Source organism: Aspergillus aculeatus, assembly GCF_001890905.1.
Source record: "Aspergillus aculeatus ATCC 16872 unplaced genomic scaffold ASPACscaffold_1, whole genome shotgun sequence".
Lineage (NCBI taxonomy): Eukaryota > Fungi > Ascomycota > Eurotiomycetes > Eurotiales > Aspergillaceae > Aspergillus > Aspergillus aculeatus.
The window spans coordinates 2,171,264-2,187,627 of NW_017962976.1; the positions used below are offsets into that span (position 1 = coordinate 2,171,264).

The 16,364-nt window shown below is 53.4% G+C and overlaps 8 protein-coding genes across 8 annotated transcripts; 6 read left to right on the forward strand and 2 right to left on the reverse strand.

Moving 5' to 3' along the window:
* Nucleotides 1–230: 230 nt before the first annotated feature.
* ASPACDRAFT_20939 (NADH:flavin oxidoreductase/NADH oxidase) lies at nucleotides 231–1,550 on the forward strand (the record flags this gene model as incomplete). The annotated part of the gene is made up of 1 exon (XM_020198983.1): nucleotides 231–1,550. The coding sequence occupies one exon, from the start codon at nucleotides 231–233 to the stop codon at nucleotides 1,548–1,550; it is 1,320 nt and encodes a 439-aa protein (XP_020061266.1).
* Nucleotides 1,551–1,843: 293 nt separating this feature from the next.
* On the forward strand, nucleotides 1,844–2,941 carry ASPACDRAFT_74461 (peroxiredoxin family protein). The gene is made up of 5 exons (XM_020204220.1): nucleotides 1,844–1,939; nucleotides 1,998–2,110; nucleotides 2,185–2,348; nucleotides 2,395–2,532; nucleotides 2,592–2,941. Exons 1-5 carry the CDS (start codon nucleotides 1,893–1,895, stop codon nucleotides 2,625–2,627), a joined length of 498 nt encoding a protein of 165 aa, XP_020061267.1. The 5' UTR covers nucleotides 1,844–1,892; the 3' UTR covers nucleotides 2,628–2,941.
* A 522-nt stretch (nucleotides 2,942–3,463) lies between these two features.
* ASPACDRAFT_74462 (type 1 glutamine amidotransferase domain-containing protein) lies at nucleotides 3,464–4,625 on the forward strand. Its single transcript, XM_020204221.1, has 3 exons — nucleotides 3,464–3,605; nucleotides 3,672–3,909; nucleotides 3,966–4,625. Exons 1-3 carry the CDS (start codon nucleotides 3,528–3,530, stop codon nucleotides 4,355–4,357), a joined length of 708 nt encoding a protein of 235 aa, XP_020061268.1. The 5' UTR covers nucleotides 3,464–3,527; the 3' UTR covers nucleotides 4,358–4,625.
* A 317-nt stretch (nucleotides 4,626–4,942) lies between these two features.
* On the forward strand, nucleotides 4,943–6,358 carry ASPACDRAFT_56343 (putative solid-state culture specific protein; the record flags this gene model as incomplete). The annotated part of the gene is made up of 1 exon (XM_020203118.1): nucleotides 4,943–6,358. One exon carries the CDS (start codon nucleotides 4,943–4,945, stop codon nucleotides 6,356–6,358), a length of 1,416 nt encoding a protein of 471 aa, XP_020061269.1.
* ASPACDRAFT_109930 (CIA30 family protein) lies at nucleotides 6,236–7,647 on the reverse strand. The gene is made up of 3 exons (XM_020195437.1): nucleotides 7,359–7,647; nucleotides 6,813–7,286; nucleotides 6,236–6,723 (listed from the first exon to the last, which is right to left on the reverse strand). The coding sequence occupies exons 1-3, from the start codon at nucleotides 7,397–7,399 to the stop codon at nucleotides 6,483–6,485; spliced, it is 756 nt and encodes a 251-aa protein (XP_020061270.1). The 5' UTR covers nucleotides 7,400–7,647; the 3' UTR covers nucleotides 6,236–6,482.
* A 906-nt stretch (nucleotides 7,648–8,553) lies between these two features.
* Nucleotides 8,554–8,853, forward strand: ASPACDRAFT_38494 (uncharacterized protein; the record flags this gene model as incomplete). The annotated part of the gene is made up of 2 exons (XM_020200454.1): nucleotides 8,554–8,603; nucleotides 8,670–8,853. The coding sequence occupies 2 exons, from the start codon at nucleotides 8,554–8,556 to the stop codon at nucleotides 8,851–8,853; spliced, it is 234 nt and encodes a 77-aa protein (XP_020061271.1).
* A 163-nt stretch (nucleotides 8,854–9,016) lies between these two features.
* On the reverse strand, nucleotides 9,017–10,221 carry ASPACDRAFT_1861850 (aldo/keto reductase family protein). Its single transcript, XM_020197788.1, has 2 exons — nucleotides 10,069–10,221; nucleotides 9,017–10,009 (listed from the first exon to the last, which is right to left on the reverse strand). The coding sequence occupies exons 1-2, from the start codon at nucleotides 10,124–10,126 to the stop codon at nucleotides 9,060–9,062; spliced, it is 1,008 nt and encodes a 335-aa protein (XP_020061272.1). The 5' UTR covers nucleotides 10,127–10,221; the 3' UTR covers nucleotides 9,017–9,059.
* A 2,478-nt stretch (nucleotides 10,222–12,699) lies between these two features.
* On the forward strand, nucleotides 12,700–15,680 carry ASPACDRAFT_21389 (uncharacterized protein; the record flags this gene model as incomplete). The annotated part of the gene is made up of 13 exons (XM_020199025.1): nucleotides 12,700–12,886; nucleotides 12,959–13,015; nucleotides 13,070–13,146; nucleotides 13,200–13,358; nucleotides 13,419–13,549; nucleotides 13,598–13,880; nucleotides 13,931–14,106; nucleotides 14,163–14,769; nucleotides 14,819–14,891; nucleotides 14,942–15,123; nucleotides 15,173–15,290; nucleotides 15,343–15,429; nucleotides 15,487–15,680. 13 exons carry the CDS (start codon nucleotides 12,700–12,702, stop codon nucleotides 15,678–15,680), a joined length of 2,331 nt encoding a protein of 776 aa, XP_020061273.1.
* Between the last annotated feature and the right edge of the window lie 684 nt (nucleotides 15,681–16,364).

A 16,364-nucleotide genomic window follows, 5' to 3' on the forward strand; every position in this document is an offset into this window, starting at 1 on the left:
TGCCGCAGGAAATAATGAGAGTTTTTCGTGTCTCAAAGAGTGCCCTGCGATAAAATCAATTAATAATGCATCCGTGCTCACGGCATTTGTCAGCAGCTCCTTCGACACTTCTCTGACGCCATCTTGTAAAGCTTGCTGGGTGCAAGTATAAGAACCATCCCATTGTCCAAGCCTACCATGATAAACGATTCACTTACAAGACTCAACTGTTTGTGCCTGCCAAAGCCATCATGAGCCCCTCTACTCTCGTGGTCAAAGCCGACCACCTTCCCTACTACACTCCCGCCAATAATGCCGGCGCTGCCGTTCAACCCCGCGATGCCGCTACGCCGACCCTTTTCCGCCCGTTGACGATCCGCGACGTGACCTTCAAGAACCGTGTCGTGGTTTCTCCCATGTGCATGTATTCCGCTGAACCCGATCCGTCCTCTCCTCTTGTTGGCGCCCTAACCGATTATCACGTCGCCCACCTTGGCCATTTCGCTCTCAAAGGCGCCGGTCTAGTTTTCGTTGAAGCGAGCGCCGTGCAACCGAACGGTCGCATTTCCCCTAATGATGTCGGATTGTGGGACACAGCCCCGGAGTCGGAGCAAGTCAAGGCTCTCGAGCGGGTTGTACGCTTCTGCCACGCTCAGGGCGCCAAGGTCGCGGTGCAATTGGCCCACGCCGGACGCAAGGCCAGCACGACGGCTCCTTGGTTAGCCACGAAGGCCGGGAAGCCAACCTTGAAGTCGGACGAGGACGCATTCGGCTGGCCTTCGGATATTGTCGGGCCATCAGGTGGGAAGGAACATATCTGGGACGGCACAGGCGAGGGATACTGGACGCCACGGGCGCTGAGCACGGAGGAGATTGACGAGGTGGTCAAGGCCTTCGCCAGAAGCGCTGAGGCGGCCGTCCGAGCTGGTGTGGATGTCATTGAAATTCACGCAGCGCATGGGTATCTTCTCAACCAATTCCTGAGTCCGGTTACCAATAAGCGGACGGACAAGTATGGTGGGAGCTTTGAGAATCGCACTCGACTTCTGCGGGAGGTCGCGGCGGCTATTCGAGCGGCGATCCCCAGCGGCACCCCACTGTTTGTGCGTGTGAGCGCGGTCGAGTGGCTGGATGGAAAGGCTGTGGCGGCCGAGTCCGGCTCTTGGGACCTCGACAGTACGGTTCGCTTGGTTGCGGACCTGCCGGAACTCGGAGTTGATCTAGTGGATGTCAGCTCTGGTGGTAACCACAAGGACCAGAACATTCACATGAGCAACAAGAATTATCAGATTGACCTGGCAGGTCATATTCGCAAAGCAATTCGGGAAGCTGGAGCATCGACGCTTGTGGGCAGCGTTGGATACATCACGGACGCAGAGCAGGCGAAGGAGATTGTAGAAGGAGCGGAAGAGGCTCGCGCAGCGGAGGCCACCCTGTCTGGATCATTCCCACGCGCTGATCTGGTGTTTCTGGCCCGCCAGTTCCTGCGTGAACCGGAGTGGGTGATCAACGCTGCAAAGACGCTGGGAGTCCCTATTGAAAAACCGGTTCAGTTTGGACGGGCCGTGTAGGGGGCTAGAGGTGAGGTTATGAGAAACGATCTGATTAATGTAAATAGATTTGTATGTTCTGAATAGATTTTATCTGTTTCATTTTCCGGAATTGAGTATCTGAGCTGAAGTATCTCAGAGGCAGGATGCGGGATGCGGACGGAAAGCGCCGAGGTCCTCGCGCTTGACCGCATCGGAATGACGAGCTGCATAACAAGTAACAACTCATCAACCGCCACTGATTCATCGATATGTTCGCTCCCTTAAGAACGCCAACCCCGCACTTTCTCCTCGTCCTTCCCCCTCGTTCTCAATTGACTTTTGCCCAACAATCAACAAGAATCAAATCCGTCTAACATCACCATGGCCCTCAAACCCGGAGATTCTTTCCCCTCTGACGTTGTGTTCCAGTATGTCTTCAATTGCCCGGGGGAAGCGGTGAATATTTACTGAGACACCATTGGATAGGTACATCCCCTGGACCGAGGAAAGCGGCGAGATTACCTCCTGCGGAATTCCCATCAACTACAACGCCTCGAAAGAATGGGCCGATAAGAAAGTCGTGCTCTTCGCCGTGCCTGGTGCGTTCTAATCTACCCCATGTTTTCTCTCTAGGTGGAACAATGAGTACTAAAATGCGGATCCAAATCCATAGGAGCTTTCACCCCCACCTGCTCCATCAATCACGTTCCGGGGTACATCCAGAACCTTCCGCGGCTTAAGGAGAAGGGAGTGGAGGTGGTCGCTGTCATTGCCTCCAATGATCCATTTGTGATGAGTGCTTGGGGCAAGGCCAATAACATCAAGGGCGATGATATCGTATGTTCTTTAATTGAGTCCCCTGTTTCCCACCTGACGAGTCTAGCTTTTCCTCTCCGATCCCGATGCCAAATTTGCCAACTCCATCGGCTGGGCGAATGGCGGCCGCACCGGCCGTTTCGCGATCATCATTGACCACGGAAAGGTGACTTACGCACAGATTGAGACAGAGAAGGGAGTCAAGGTAAGACACCGGCTTGCATTCACCGGCTCTGTTTCAGGAGTTGCTAATCTTCAACATAGGTTTCTGGTGCAGACGCTGTGTTGGCTCATCTGTGAGGATAGTGAAGTGGGTAAAGCAAGTGAAGAAATCTATAGAGAACAATTTCGTGCCTGCCTTGTGTCTTCGTGTCTGAGAATTGGATCCCAGTGGTCGTGCTTTTGTAGTTCTGTAATCCTGAAGAGAACGATGCGTTGACCACCATCTCGAGCTGGTTTCGAAGCTTATGCAATCGACTCTCGAATCTTCCACAGTCCTTGCGGGTGATCCGGGGCAATCAACCACGGCATTGATTATGAATCCTGTGGACCAGGTCCACGACTCACGGTCATGAGACAATTCGTCGATTGGAAGCTATCAAGCAAGCATTGCCCAGCATGTATTAACCTGATTAGTGTCGGATCTCGGGCCAGCTCGGTCCTGATGAGGTTATCTATAGTTGGTACTAGGTATAGAGTACTTGTGTCTCTCCGCTGCTTGTAAATCCTTCCGAAGAGCTTGTTTCAGTTTCCTTCTCGTCCGTAGCTATGTCAACGCCCTGAACTTGCTCGAAAATTGGTGGCTTAGCGTGGAATAGGTGGGTCCACCCCATGCGGTGTAAGCAGCTTGCATGAAACCCCGGATTTAAGACTATTTCTCGGGAATACTGGAAGATCTACATCCAATCACGATATGGAAGCCCCTCTGGAAACCCAAAGAAAGCAGTGGCATGTTTTAAATTGTGTAAGGAAGAAGAGGTGAGGAGAATTTAACCGATAGCTCAAGAACCGACTAATCAGTTTTGGGGAAAGTCTCCCGTGCCCCGCCCGTTCCCGTTTTGTGCTGCTGAATAATCTCTTTCAAGCTCTTGATGTCATCCATTTCTGCGACTGCAACATCTATATAAACCTCAAAGAGAGAGACATTGATCGAATGCAACAACATATAGTCAATTCCTCATTGATCATACACTTTCCATCATGGCTCCCAAAGTTCTCGTTGTCCTCACCTCCCAGGACCACTTCCCTGCTAACAACCACCCCACTGGTTGGTATCTGGTGAGGACCCCGCCATTCGCACAAAAATCAATTTCTATGACGATGAGCAACTGACACTGTAAATAGCCCGAGTTCGCTCACCCCTGGGAAGTTCTCCATGAGAAGGCAGAGCTGGTCATCGCCTCCCCCAAGGGTGGCAAGGCCCCTCTCGACCCCAGCTCCGTGAAGATGTTCGAGAGCGACCCCTCCTCGACCAAGTTCCTAAAGGAGCAGGAGGCTCTCTGGACCAACACCGTCAAGTTGTCCGATGTCGCCTCCAAGGTCTCCGAGTTCGATGCCATCTTCTATGTCGGTGGCCACGGACGTAAGTCTTTTTGTCATCCCAGCCTGTCGATTGAGAATGGTACTGATTCCCACTAGCGATGTACGATCTGCACAGCGACAAGACGTCCCTGGCTCTGATCCAGGAGTTCGCTGCTGCTAAGAAGCCCGTCGCCGCCGTCTGCCACGGTCCTGCTGTGCTGATTAACGCGACCACCCCCTCCGGCGAGCCTCTTCTTGCTGGCGCGGAGGTCACCGGTTTCTCCAACACCGAGGAAGACCAGGTCGGCCTCAGCCCCATCATGCCTTTCATGCTGGAGACCGAGCTGAACCGCGTCTCCGGGGGCAAGTACGTCAAGGCCGATGAGCCCTGGGGCGAGAAGGTTGTCGTCTCTCAGGTCGCTGGTCTTGGTGGTGCTCTCATCACTGGCCAGAACCCGGCCAGTGCCACCGGTGTTGGAAAGGCAATCATCAATGCTCTGGGATTATGATTGATCTGATATGTGAAATGATACCTAAATATGCCGATCTGATAAGTCTAATTAGTGATTGATTTATATTTTTGTTCACGAGAGTTGTTTACTTTTGATCTGGGACAAATTGCCGGAGAGAGGTGCTTGGCTGATCCATAAAAATCCCAGTACTCAACCCCGTCTTCTGCAGGTGCAGTGTCGATATTCTGGGGCCTGAGACACGTTGCCTGTACCTTACTTGCCCATATCCTCCGGTACTATCTCACTCAACGAACTTCAGAAGCAGAAATGTCAGTGATGAGTCTATACTTTCTTCTAAAGCAGGCTGTGTCAGTCTACATGCCGAGAAACACTTAGGTAACATGTCATCTTGGCTAGGATCTTTCCTTAGAAGATGGATCGGAACACATACGCCGACGGAATTAGACATCGGTCGACCTTTCCTCCATGACGCCAATTGACGTCTATTAATTGATGATATGGCTAGACAGAATCTACATCCGAAGCCTTCCCAGGTGTAACACTCTCACATTGCGAGAGATCAATCTTAAGTGCTATCATTGACCCTCGACTACTAGATCTACATCTTAGACATCATCCATCATGATTGCTACCGACATGACCATAATCCTAGACACCACCCTCGACGACCTCTATTCGCTGGACAGCGACGAACCTCATGGGGTGGTGACTGCGTACCCACACCCTAGCCAGCCCTCGCGGGCGATGCCTCACCCCTTCTCCTCCGAGCACTTCCTGTATGGCATCACCTTCCCCAACACCACCGCCCCGAACGCGATGCAAAACATACTCGAGCGCGGCATCGCGCAGCGCTACTCCTTCATCGCCGGCCGCGCGCCCGTCATTCTGTTCGACTCGCTTCCCGCAACCACCGACGCGGAAAGCCAGAAGAAGCCAGAACAACCCCCATCCCCAGCCATCGCCGATGTTGTCACTCTCCACGCCCAGCTGCACCCAACCCAACGACCAAAGCTACAGTTCCCCCGCAACGCCTCCGCAATCGACCTCCCGCCGAACACACAGATCGCCATCATCGTCCCGCAAGACGAACTGGCCCACCTCCCGCACATCCTACCCCCGGAAACCCACTACCACCTCCTCAGCAAACGGTGGCTCGCACTCTCCTCCCTCCCGACGCCAAATTCCCTCATCATTGACCCCATCATCCCCCCAACTGCGGACCACCCCGCAGCCATCGAAGCAGAAATCAGCCGCATGCTCCACTCCATCCAATCATACCCCTCCCTCCCCTTCGTCATCAAAGTCTCCGTCGCCGCCTCCGGCCGCGGTACCCTTCTGGTCCGCTCCGAAACCGACAGATCCGACGCCTACATTCGCCTCCGCGCCATCCTACACACCTCCTTCCCGCATGTCACGCCCCAGAACGCCCACCTCCACCCTCTGGCTCTCATCCTCCAGCCCTTCGTGGCGGGCGAGGCCCACGGCATCTCCTTCTTCCTCACGCAGACCGGAAGGGTGATCTTTCACACGGCCTCGCGGCAGCAGTTCAACGCGCAGGGCCAGTGGTGCGGCGGGTGGGTGTCGTTCCCTGCGCAGCAACGGCTCAAGGAGCGGTACTGGGGGGTTGTCGTCGCTTTAGCGGAGAATTTACATGCGGAGGGGTATTATGGGCCGGTTGGGGCGGATGTGATGACCGAGGAGAATGGGGGCCGACACGTGATTGTGGATGTGAATCCGCGGGTGACGGGGTCGTATCATCTGGGGTTGTTGAGGGGGCATTTTGTGGGAAGGGGTTTGGTGGAGGTGGCGGTTTTGTCGCCTTTGTATGTTATTGGAGATAGAAGTGGGTGGGTGGAGAGGTTTGCAAGGGAGATAGAGGAAGGGAGGATGATTGTTACGGCTTGGGTGCAGGGGGTGGATGGGGGGAGGAGTTATGTAGCTGTTACGGTGGGTGGGGAGGATGAGAGACGGTTGAAGAGGTTGGTTGGGGAGGTGGAGGCTTTTGTTTGGGAGGGTTATTCGGGGGTTGGAGAGTGAGAGTATGTACTGTACTGTGTTGGGCATGGGCTGTATGCTTAGGGGGAGGAGGTAATCGCATCCATAGTGTTGTTTTTTCTATTTTAGCTTCACCCTACCTCCGTCTTGATGGAACTAAAGAATACTAGATCCCACAGCAGAACATCGCCCTCAACCGATCCCAAGGCCGTGAGCTAGCCATCCATTGCGCCTTGCGACTCAGCCCCTCCCCCTCCCTTTCCTCACCCCACTTCTCATTATACTCCTCCACTGCACAAGTAGTTGCAAACACATCATCCTTATACCTCATCTCCTCCTTGGGGGCCTCGAACCCCCGAATCGACTCCACCACCAACTCAAACTCCCCCTCCTGCTCTCCAAAGAAACTACACAACCACAACCATCAGCACAAATCCCTATCCCAAAACATCTTCTCCCCCAAAAAAGAATGGACGAGAGAAGAAAAACAACTCACCTCCTCACCATAATCCCCACCCTCCTCACCCTCTCCAAATCCAACGGCTTCACCCCATCCCTCATCTCCCTCCCACGGTACGTCGGCCGAAACTCCTTCCACGCAAACCGTAACCTCCCACCCCCTTCCGGTACGGTGAAGTCCACCTCCCACGACAGCGAGCTCCGCTCCCGCCCGTCCGGCCGATTCGGCAGGATCTCATCCTTCAGCATGAGGGTGTAGCGCTTGTCGTCGGCGTGGGGGACATGCACCTCTATCCCCGAGAACCGGGAGAGGTCCCATTCTTTGGTCGTGGTGGTCGTGCGTTGGGAGGCGAAGCCGGCGCCGCCCAGGGTGTGGATGTCGAGGGTGCCGTGGAAGCGGGCTGTAGTCTTTTCGTCGTCGGAAGAAGAAGGCGTGATGGTGAGGTAGGAGTGGGAGGCGCCGCCGCGGACGCGGTCGTCGGAGGAGGTCCAGTCTTCGGGGGTCCAGGGGCTGGTTTTGTTGGACGGTTGGGTTAGTGGCTTGGTGGTTGTGGAGGTGATTAGGGGTTTGGCCGGGTCTTACTTCGGACCTCCGAAGAGGTAGGTTGCTGTTGTGGGTGACATTTTTATTGATGAGTGTGTGTGTGTGTAGTTCTGAGAAAGAAACAAGGGGAATTGAGGTGCGCGGGGTAAGAATGAGAGAAAGAGACGTAGGTGGTTTTTTGTGGATGTTGTTGATTCAGATTCCAGAATCGCGGCAATCGGGATCGGACGGTTTTCGGCATCGATGACGTCGGGATTGCGGAGCCCCGATTGCGGAGCCCGGTTGGGTTTAGCTTCGGTGAATGGGGGTGGTCCCTTTACATATTCCATGTTGGGGAGTGGCCAGAATTGAGCTTGTTTTTGTCTATCATGGAGAACAGCTCTGCCGGAGCGGCTTCGTGGGAATGGAGCCGTGGAGGACCGGGGGTACGTCGATCTGGCCCAGTCTAGATCGTGGAGCTTGGGCTTTATCAATCTCCTGTGGCCTGTCCGGGCACTCATCACAAAGACAATGCCTAGGTCGCAAGACTTTGCCTGCGTGTTTCATGCAATACTCAGGGATTAGTTATATATGGTATGTAAGATTCATCTTGGTACCAGACTCTAAAGTCATGATCATTGTCGGTCGTTCAGTGCTCCGAAGAATATTGCGCACTAGAGGATACGGCTTAGAGTCGAGGACTTAAGTATCTCGATCTCTGGAACACACCCTAGTTGCACTCAATGTTATACAGTCAAGACGCAGCACATTTACGAAAGCTGGGTGGATAACTGAGGGCGGAGAAGACTGGATCGATCAATACTTGATGATTGTGCAGAACCAAAGCGAAATCTGATCGAGTATCTTATCGGCTCAAGCTTATCCCGCGGGTCATGCCATGACAGCGCCTGGAAGGAGCATTTTGATTTAAATCTGGACACGCATGACCACCACTCTCGTCACTCGAATCAGCCACACCCACAGAGTTCATGTCAACGTCTTCCTGACGCAAAAAGAAATGCATCCCATGGTAGCCACATGTCCTCTGTATATCCGGCGGAACGAAACATATCCGACGGATATACATGTAGTACTTGACGTCATGTGTATGTAGTCTCAACCACAGCATATATCAACGATTAGTCCTCTCATCGATTGTGGTGATAAGCTATTGCACTCATTCATCTCCTGAGCAAGCACCCTAAAAACCAGAATCATCCACCACCACCAAACCCGTTCCACAGCAATCGTCATCATGGTTGCACACTCCGGAGGTATCACGAACGGCCACCCTAGCTCAGTTCGGTAAGTCATACTATGTTTGTCATCGACAGTGCATGTAAGGTAGATACTCATTACTTCATCATGTAGTTCCCGAAACCTCGCCCTCTTCAGTATCTTCGGCGTGATTGCCGGCGCCGCTCTCGTCTTCCGCGCCCAGTCGCCCAGCAAGGATGAGAAGCTGTTCTCAAAAAAAGAAGCTCAGACGATGGTTGGAGGGCAAACGGGAGAAGACCGAGTGGGACGGGCACCGAGCCATCAGCCCAAGAACTGATCTGAAGGATTACTATGAATGTTATGATTATTGAGATGTGACTAAACTGTACTTATATGTAAAGCGAATGGCTGGGCTATATCGCATGAAATATCATTGTTGATGAAGTCTTTCTGTTTCAACATAATGAACAAAACGTCCTTCAGTATAAAACGCTATACAACGCTATCTCAACGCTTGAGGAATCCATAAAACCACTCTCAAGATCAGTGCCAATAGTTCGGGGCAACCCCCCGAATCAACCCCCACGCCTCCTCCAGCACCTTGACCACCTCCTCCGGCAACGGCTCCTTCTCCAGATCCGCCAGGTTCTCCTCCAGATGCCGCACACTACTGGCGCCAATGATAATCGCGTCCCCCAACTCCGCCCGCAACTCGGAATGATACTTCAACCACCGCAGCGCCACCTCCGCCACCGTCAGCCCCAACCGCCCACACACCTCCTGGATCCTCTCCAGCGCATCAAAGTACGTATCATTCCAGTACCGCCCGCGCGCCACCGCCCCCTGCACGATTGCCGGATCGAACCGCGACCCGGCCTCAAACTCGGTCTGCTGGCGCGAGTACCGGCCCGTCAGGAACCCGCCGGCCAGCGGCTGGAACGCGTACAGCGCGATGCCATACTTCCGGAGACAGGGGATGAGCTCCGCCTCCACGCTGCGCTGCAGCGCATGGTACACCCCCTGGTAGACCGTGGGGCGGATCCAGCCGTGGCGGATGCAGAGCTCGCAGATCTGCGCCACCTCCCACGCCATGAAGTTGCTGAGGCCGAAGCGCGCGAATCGGCCTTCCTCGTGTAGGCGGTGGACCTCGCGCAGGGTCTCCTCGAACGGCACGCGGCGGTCCGGCCCGTGCAGGTAGAACAGGTCGACCTGCGCGGTGTCGAGCGCGCGCAGGCTGTCCTGCAGGCCCCGTCGGACGTCCGCGGGCGTGTGCGTGTATGTCTCCACGTTAGGGACCTGGCTGTTCGCGTTTGGGTACAGCTTCGTGGCCATGGTCAGGCCGCGGGACTGCCAGGCTAGCGCGGCGAGCATTTCCTCTGACGAGCCGTGGCCGTAGAGTCGCGCGGTGTCGATCTCGCGGTGATGGTGTCTTTGGAAGGTGTCGAGAATGGTGGATGCTGTTGCGTTGTCGAAGACGCGCGCACCGAGGGTGTCTATCTCTCGGTTAGGGTCATGTTTCAGTTAGTGCAGGGTGGGTGTAGTAGATGCGTACTGGGCTTGCCAAATGTCATGGCACCGAAGACGATCTTGAGGTCGGTGTTGTTGGCCATTGCTGCTGTTGGCTTTAGGTTGTGATGGTAATGTGAGACCGGTGTCACTTAGTGTTATTGTGCAAAGACATGGTCCCCGGGCGGAAGCACTCCTGATATACTTCATCATAGATGATGCTCTTTGGCTCCTCGTGTCAGCCTGGAGGTTATTCCCGTAGGAGATAAGTCATGACAGCTAACTCCGGCTGCCAAGCCCAACGCTTAAAGTGCTGAACCGTGTTCACTGCAGTCATTTAGATGAAGGCGATTTCCAATACGAGCCGTGGCTGAGACTTGCTACGTCATTTAGCACAATTCAAGCCCACCGTTATGTTCATCTCACCTGCAGCTGCGGAGATTTCCGCAAACGCCAAGACCAAGCCGATCAGCCGAGCAATCAACAGATGCTTGATTCGACTTGACGAGGCAATTGACAGCATGTCAGAATCTCGAGATAGACATTAGATTAAGTCTTCGACCTTTCTTAGTTCTCTCGTGCGACCCGAGCTAAAATCCGTGCAAGAGACATGCAGATCTCCGATCTACAGCCGTCGGTGTCCCCGGCGCGCGCCGATCTTACGTCCGAGCTTATCTCCGGAGGTGAAAATGGAACAGAACTGTAGAACATTCTGTCATAAGCCTATTGATCGACATTCTTTGTTCTGAGCTCGCTTCCAGTCTTTCAGGACCCTGCAGAATGTCTCGTTGAGCTAGAGTGGGTATGTATTGGCATTGGTGTTTGCTAGTTCCATGCTAGTAGATGCAGCTGTGAACGTATGCGTGGTGCTACCACTGCACGCACCAGGCCCTCTGTGCCTGCATATACTACGTTCTCATAAATGAAATAAAGCCGTCTGTGATATGTGGACTGGCATAAGACATTCTTTTATGATTGATCTGAGCTTCTGTGTTGCTTCGAAATGTGCACAACAAATGCCTACGTATATATACTCAGTAAGTGGGTCGGTCTGCCGTATATCCTCTGGCCTAAACATATCGATGATAGCATTCTCGCCACAGCAGACTAGGTTAGAACAATACACAAAGCATCGAACCAGCCTGATACTTGCATTTCTTTGTCATTAATGCAGGCTCCAGCTTTTCAAGGCTGCTTCCGGATTCAAGTCAGACTATGCGTGAATATAAACCGAGGCTCGAATAGGCCGATTCCGGAGTTCTGAGCTCCGATCGCCGGACAGGCGGTACGGAAAAAATATCAAGCGGCTGCCTGCAATTCTCAGTCAGACCGAGTGTGTGTGGTGAAGATAGCCTAGGCGCGAATCATGGCCTCTGAGTTTGAGATAAATACGGTCTAAATGTTAGGGGAGTGCGGTGATTATGCTTATTATGGGGTGGTCCGGAGAGATTGGCCCGAGCCCTCAACCTGGCTCGCTGATTGGTGTCTCTCGCCGGCCCGGTCGAAGCTCTGATTTTAGCTCGGTTTGTTTTGGAGGCACCGATTTATCGCCCGGTCTAATCACCACCTTCCGGGCTGAGTCCTTCTCCTAGCACGCCATTTGGAGGCATGGAAAACAATCAGCAACATCTGGACTGACTTTCATAGGGCCGACGAGACTTTGCAACGCAAAATGCGCCCCAAATGACGTTTAACCCTCGGTGCATGAAGCATGCCTTGTCCCTTCGCCGATGGCCACCATCATCTGACGTGCGTGAACTATCGTCTTCCAATTGACGCCTCTGTCGCCCACCCCTTCACTCTCTCGAGCTCGGGGAATTCCGAGCGGGGTATGACAAGCCGGCCTCACGGGCTGGCCACGAGCTTATCTGTTGCCACGACGGCTGCCGCTGGCCTGCACCACCACTCTTGGCAGGCGGAAAGACCTTCCACTCTCCGTGTCAATGCTTGTTGTCTCCTCTTCCTCCTTACGTGGGGTAGATGGGTGATGGCTGCATGGTGGTCTGACGGCAACTAGCATAGTTGACTCCGCTCTGGATGGCGTGCGACTCTCGTGGTTCGTCGTGCTATCAGCTCCAGTTGTTGAGTATCGAACTAAAATACGCAAGCAAAATCGCCAGCCAGGCCCGGATGCAATTACAGCGTTACCCACCTGCTGTCGGTTCTAATACCTTCCTTGCTCGGCCAATCACGAAAAGAGCGATATCAGAATGTCGTTGACTATCTTGACCTTGGCTGGCAAGCTAGATAAGCCCTCCAGACGGCGCGGGCTCAATATCTGCTCTGTCGCAGTTGGAAGAGGTGAATGAGAACAGACTTCAGGATGACCTCTCCCTGCGTCGAAGCAAGAAGTAAGGGTTGCATGAGCAGTAGGTAAGGAGTAAGACCTCTGGGCTGTGGCGGGGAATGTCTAGGGCGGATGGTGTGCTTTTAGGCGTTGTTGCCATATCGGGTGGGTCTATCGTAAGCCAGCGTCTGCAGACGCCCTCCAACTATTGCAGCCCTGCTTCCCTCCTTCTCTGTATCGCTGCTGCACGATAGACGTGCGCAGCGTCCACCCGCGGTGGCGATTAGATATCGAATCCATCTTCCACTATAAATGCCTGGCGGTCGGCTCGGTCGCATACTGTCGCCCCCCGGTTCAGGTTCATCGCTGTGACACTCCAAAATCCCCACCATGGCTTCGGAAGTCGTTGCCACCGGCAAGCCCAAAGATGAGATTGAGACACACTTGGCAGGGGTAGACGCTGATGGGAGTAGCTTGGAGCGCAACGAGGAGAAGGAGGAGGTGAACGTTGCCGAGATCCGAGAAGTCACTGCAGTTGAGGCCTTTACATGGAATGTCGATGGGGATCAATCACCTTGTAAGTGACTTTGATGGGCGCGGTTCGTTTGACCAATGCATTGCACATACTGATCGCTCAAACACTGCGCAGTCCCCGAAGTAGCTGCTTGTGTTCCTAACACGGATGATCCTAATACGCCATGCAACAGTCAGTACATCAGAGTTCTCGAGTTGACTTTGGATCTCTGCTAACACTCTGTAGCGGTGCGCGCCTGGGTGCTGACCACAGTGTTTGTCATGATTTTCGCGGCCGTCAATCAATTCTTCAGTCTCCGTTATGTGCGTCAAGCTGGCTTCTTTCTGCGCATGAGGGTTAATACTGACAAGACTAGCCATCGCTCACCCTCCAATATGTCGTGGCTCAGCTGTTGGTCTATCCGGTTGGTAGAGCATGGGAGAAGCTCCCGAGGTGGAGGGTACCCCTGGGCAGGTTTACGTTCGACATCAATCCCGGGAAGTTTAGCATCAAGGAGCATGCTCTAATCACGATTGTGAGTTGCTGGCGCGGTCCACTAGCTTTGTTATAAGCTCATCTGAGTTGACATCAATAGTGTGTCAACATTAGTGCCAGCACGGCATATGCTTCGGGCTCTCTTGTAGCCATCACGATGCCACAGTACTGGAATCGTGATTTTGGAGCAGGCTTCGCCTTCATCTACCTCCTGACGTCCCAGATGCTAGGGTAAGATTCGCTCCCGTCGCTGGTGGTGACCCTGTCTAACCAAATCAGTTTTGGGCTGGCTGGGCTTGCGCGTCGCTGGCTCGTCTATCCAGCTGCACTCATCTGGCCGTCATCGTTGTCGTCGACGGTGCTGTTCCGAGCACTCCATGAACCCGAAAGTCGCGCAACAGTCAACGGCTGGAAGATGAGCCGTTATCGCTTCTTTGCCTATTTTACTGCCATCGGCTTTGTGATCTACTGGTTCCCAGACTACATCTGGACCAGTTTGAGCACGTTCGCCTTTGCCACCTGGATTGCCCCAAAGAACCAGAAGGTCAACACCATCTTTGGGGTAAGTGTTCCTCCAATCCTTTTTGGTGAGGTTCGGACTGACATGCGCAGATGAATTCTGGGCTGGGATTGATTCCGATTAGTCTCGACTGGACTCAGATCAACTATGCAGGATACCCCCTCATGACCCCCTTCTATATCACCTGCAATGCTTTTGCGGTGGTGGTCTTCTTTTATCTTTTCCTCTCGCCGATTCTGTACTACACGAATGTCTGGAACAGTGCATAGTGAGTCGAGTCATGGTCTGCCGTACTATTAGTACTCTCTAATTTTTCTTTCGCAGCCTGCCTCTGCTTTCCTCTTCCACCTTCGACAACACCGGAAGCTCCTACAATGTTTCTCGAGTTGTCGACGAAAACCTGGACTTTGTGCTCAGCAAGTACGAACAGTACTCACCCATGTATATATCCATGTCCTACTCGCTCACCTACGGCCTCTCGTTCGCCGCTGTGACGGCCGTCGTTGTGCACACCTATCTGTACAATGGTTCGGAGATCTGGGCCAAATTCAAGAACTCCCGCCATGGCGGTGAGGATATCCATCGGCGGCTCATGCATGCTTATCGGGAGGTCCCTGATATTTGGTATGGGATTCTATTCGTTGTCACGGCCGGACTGGGCATCTTCACCGTCAAGTATTGGGAAACCGGCCTGCCCGTGTGGGGCTTCATCGTCGTGTGCTGCGGCATGTGCGTCTTCTTGATTGTGCCCGAGGGAATCCTCGAGGGAACCACCAACCAGCGTGTCTTCCTGAACATCATCACTGAGCTAATTGCGGGATATGCTTGGCCCGGAAAGCCGATCGCGAACATGATGGTCAAGTGCTATGGGTATAACTCGGTCAAGCATGGAATGGATTTTGCACAGGACCTGAAGTTGGGACAATATATGGTGGGTGTCCAACATGTTTGTTGAAAGGAATCAACTATAACTGGCGCAGAAAATCCCGCCGCGGGTCCTCTTCTTCGCCCAGATCTACTCCAGCATCTTAGCCACCATGACTCAGACCGGCGGTATGCTCTCTCTACCATTTCAGGTGACACCCCAAGCTGACACTCGCTAGTCTTTCGCTGGATGATGGGCAACATCACGGGGCTGTGTGACCCAAAGAACACGCAGAAGTTCACCTGTGCTGGTGCTAAGGTTATGTATAACGCCTCGTTGATCTGGGGCACCATTGGCCCGCAACGCATGTTCCAGTCAGGGCAGGTGTACAACGCGCTTATGTACTTCTTCCTCATCGGAGTAAGTCCTCCCCAGCTCCCAGTGTCGATGTACCTAACGTTATGTTTAGCCTGTGGTGACCGTAGCTGTGTGGCTGATCTACCGCCGCTACCCCAACAGCTGGGTCAAGTACATCAATGTGCCCATCTTCTTCAATGGAGCGGGTAACATCCCGCCTGCCAACACCAGTTTGTGCCCCTTCCGTTTTCCCTCTGGTGTGAACATACTGACACCCTGCAGCGCAATATTCTCTCTGGTTCATCTTCGGATACGTGTTCATGCACCTCATCCGCAAACGGGCCTTCCTGTGGTGGAAGAAGTACAACTGTGAGTTGGAGTCGGTCCACGTCGAAGAATGAATCGCGCTAATCACATGACGGGCAGATCTGCTGCAGGCGGCCATGGACACGGGCACGGCGATCGCGACCATTATCATCTTCTTTGCGCTGACTTATAACGGGATCACGCTGAGCTGGTGGGGAAACAATGTTGGGTCGGACACAGATGATACCAACTCGGTGCCGTGGTTGACGGTCCCGACCGGGGGCCACTTCGGCAAGGGCCCTGGCGAGTTTTAGGGCAGCGCCGTGGGCCAGACTACTACATAGTAGGTACTTGCATGTAGATTCGATAAGAGTCTCGGGTTAAAAATGGCATTAGCGAGTTAATGAGCTGGCCGTAGGGGGCCGCAAATCATGACAATGGCACTGTCATTGACTTATAGTAATGAAAAATATGCCCTAATGCTTTTGTTCTCTATGATAGCAGCCAGACGGTGTAGCAATGCATGACGCAACCAGAATAATCCCAAAAATCTGCAATCTGAAATCTGCAATCTATCCTCAATGATGCCTCGAAAGATCTAGACGAAACGCGACATGCAAGACGCAAGCATGGCTGACAGGTGATGTAAGAAAAACAGCGAGGATAACCGCGCATGCAGTATATTCTGCGTGGCCCCTAATTCTTCCGAGGAGAATTCTGCTGCCCGACAGACAGCTGCAACGTTGGTCTCTTATCTCCGGGTCTTGGGACTGTACAATCAGATTCTTTTTACACTCAAGGACCACCGTTATAGATCAAATTTCTGCACGACTAGTGTCGCGGATATCCTCGGTTGCCGTCGGGGTCAGCCACAATGCCGCGCGGGTGTGCCTGGCACGAGCCACATTTCCGAGGGTACCCGTCGCGTACCTTTCGGAGTAAAATCGTTGATTGGACAATTGCAGAACAAGCTCCTTCGGAGATGTGGCTGGAGGTGT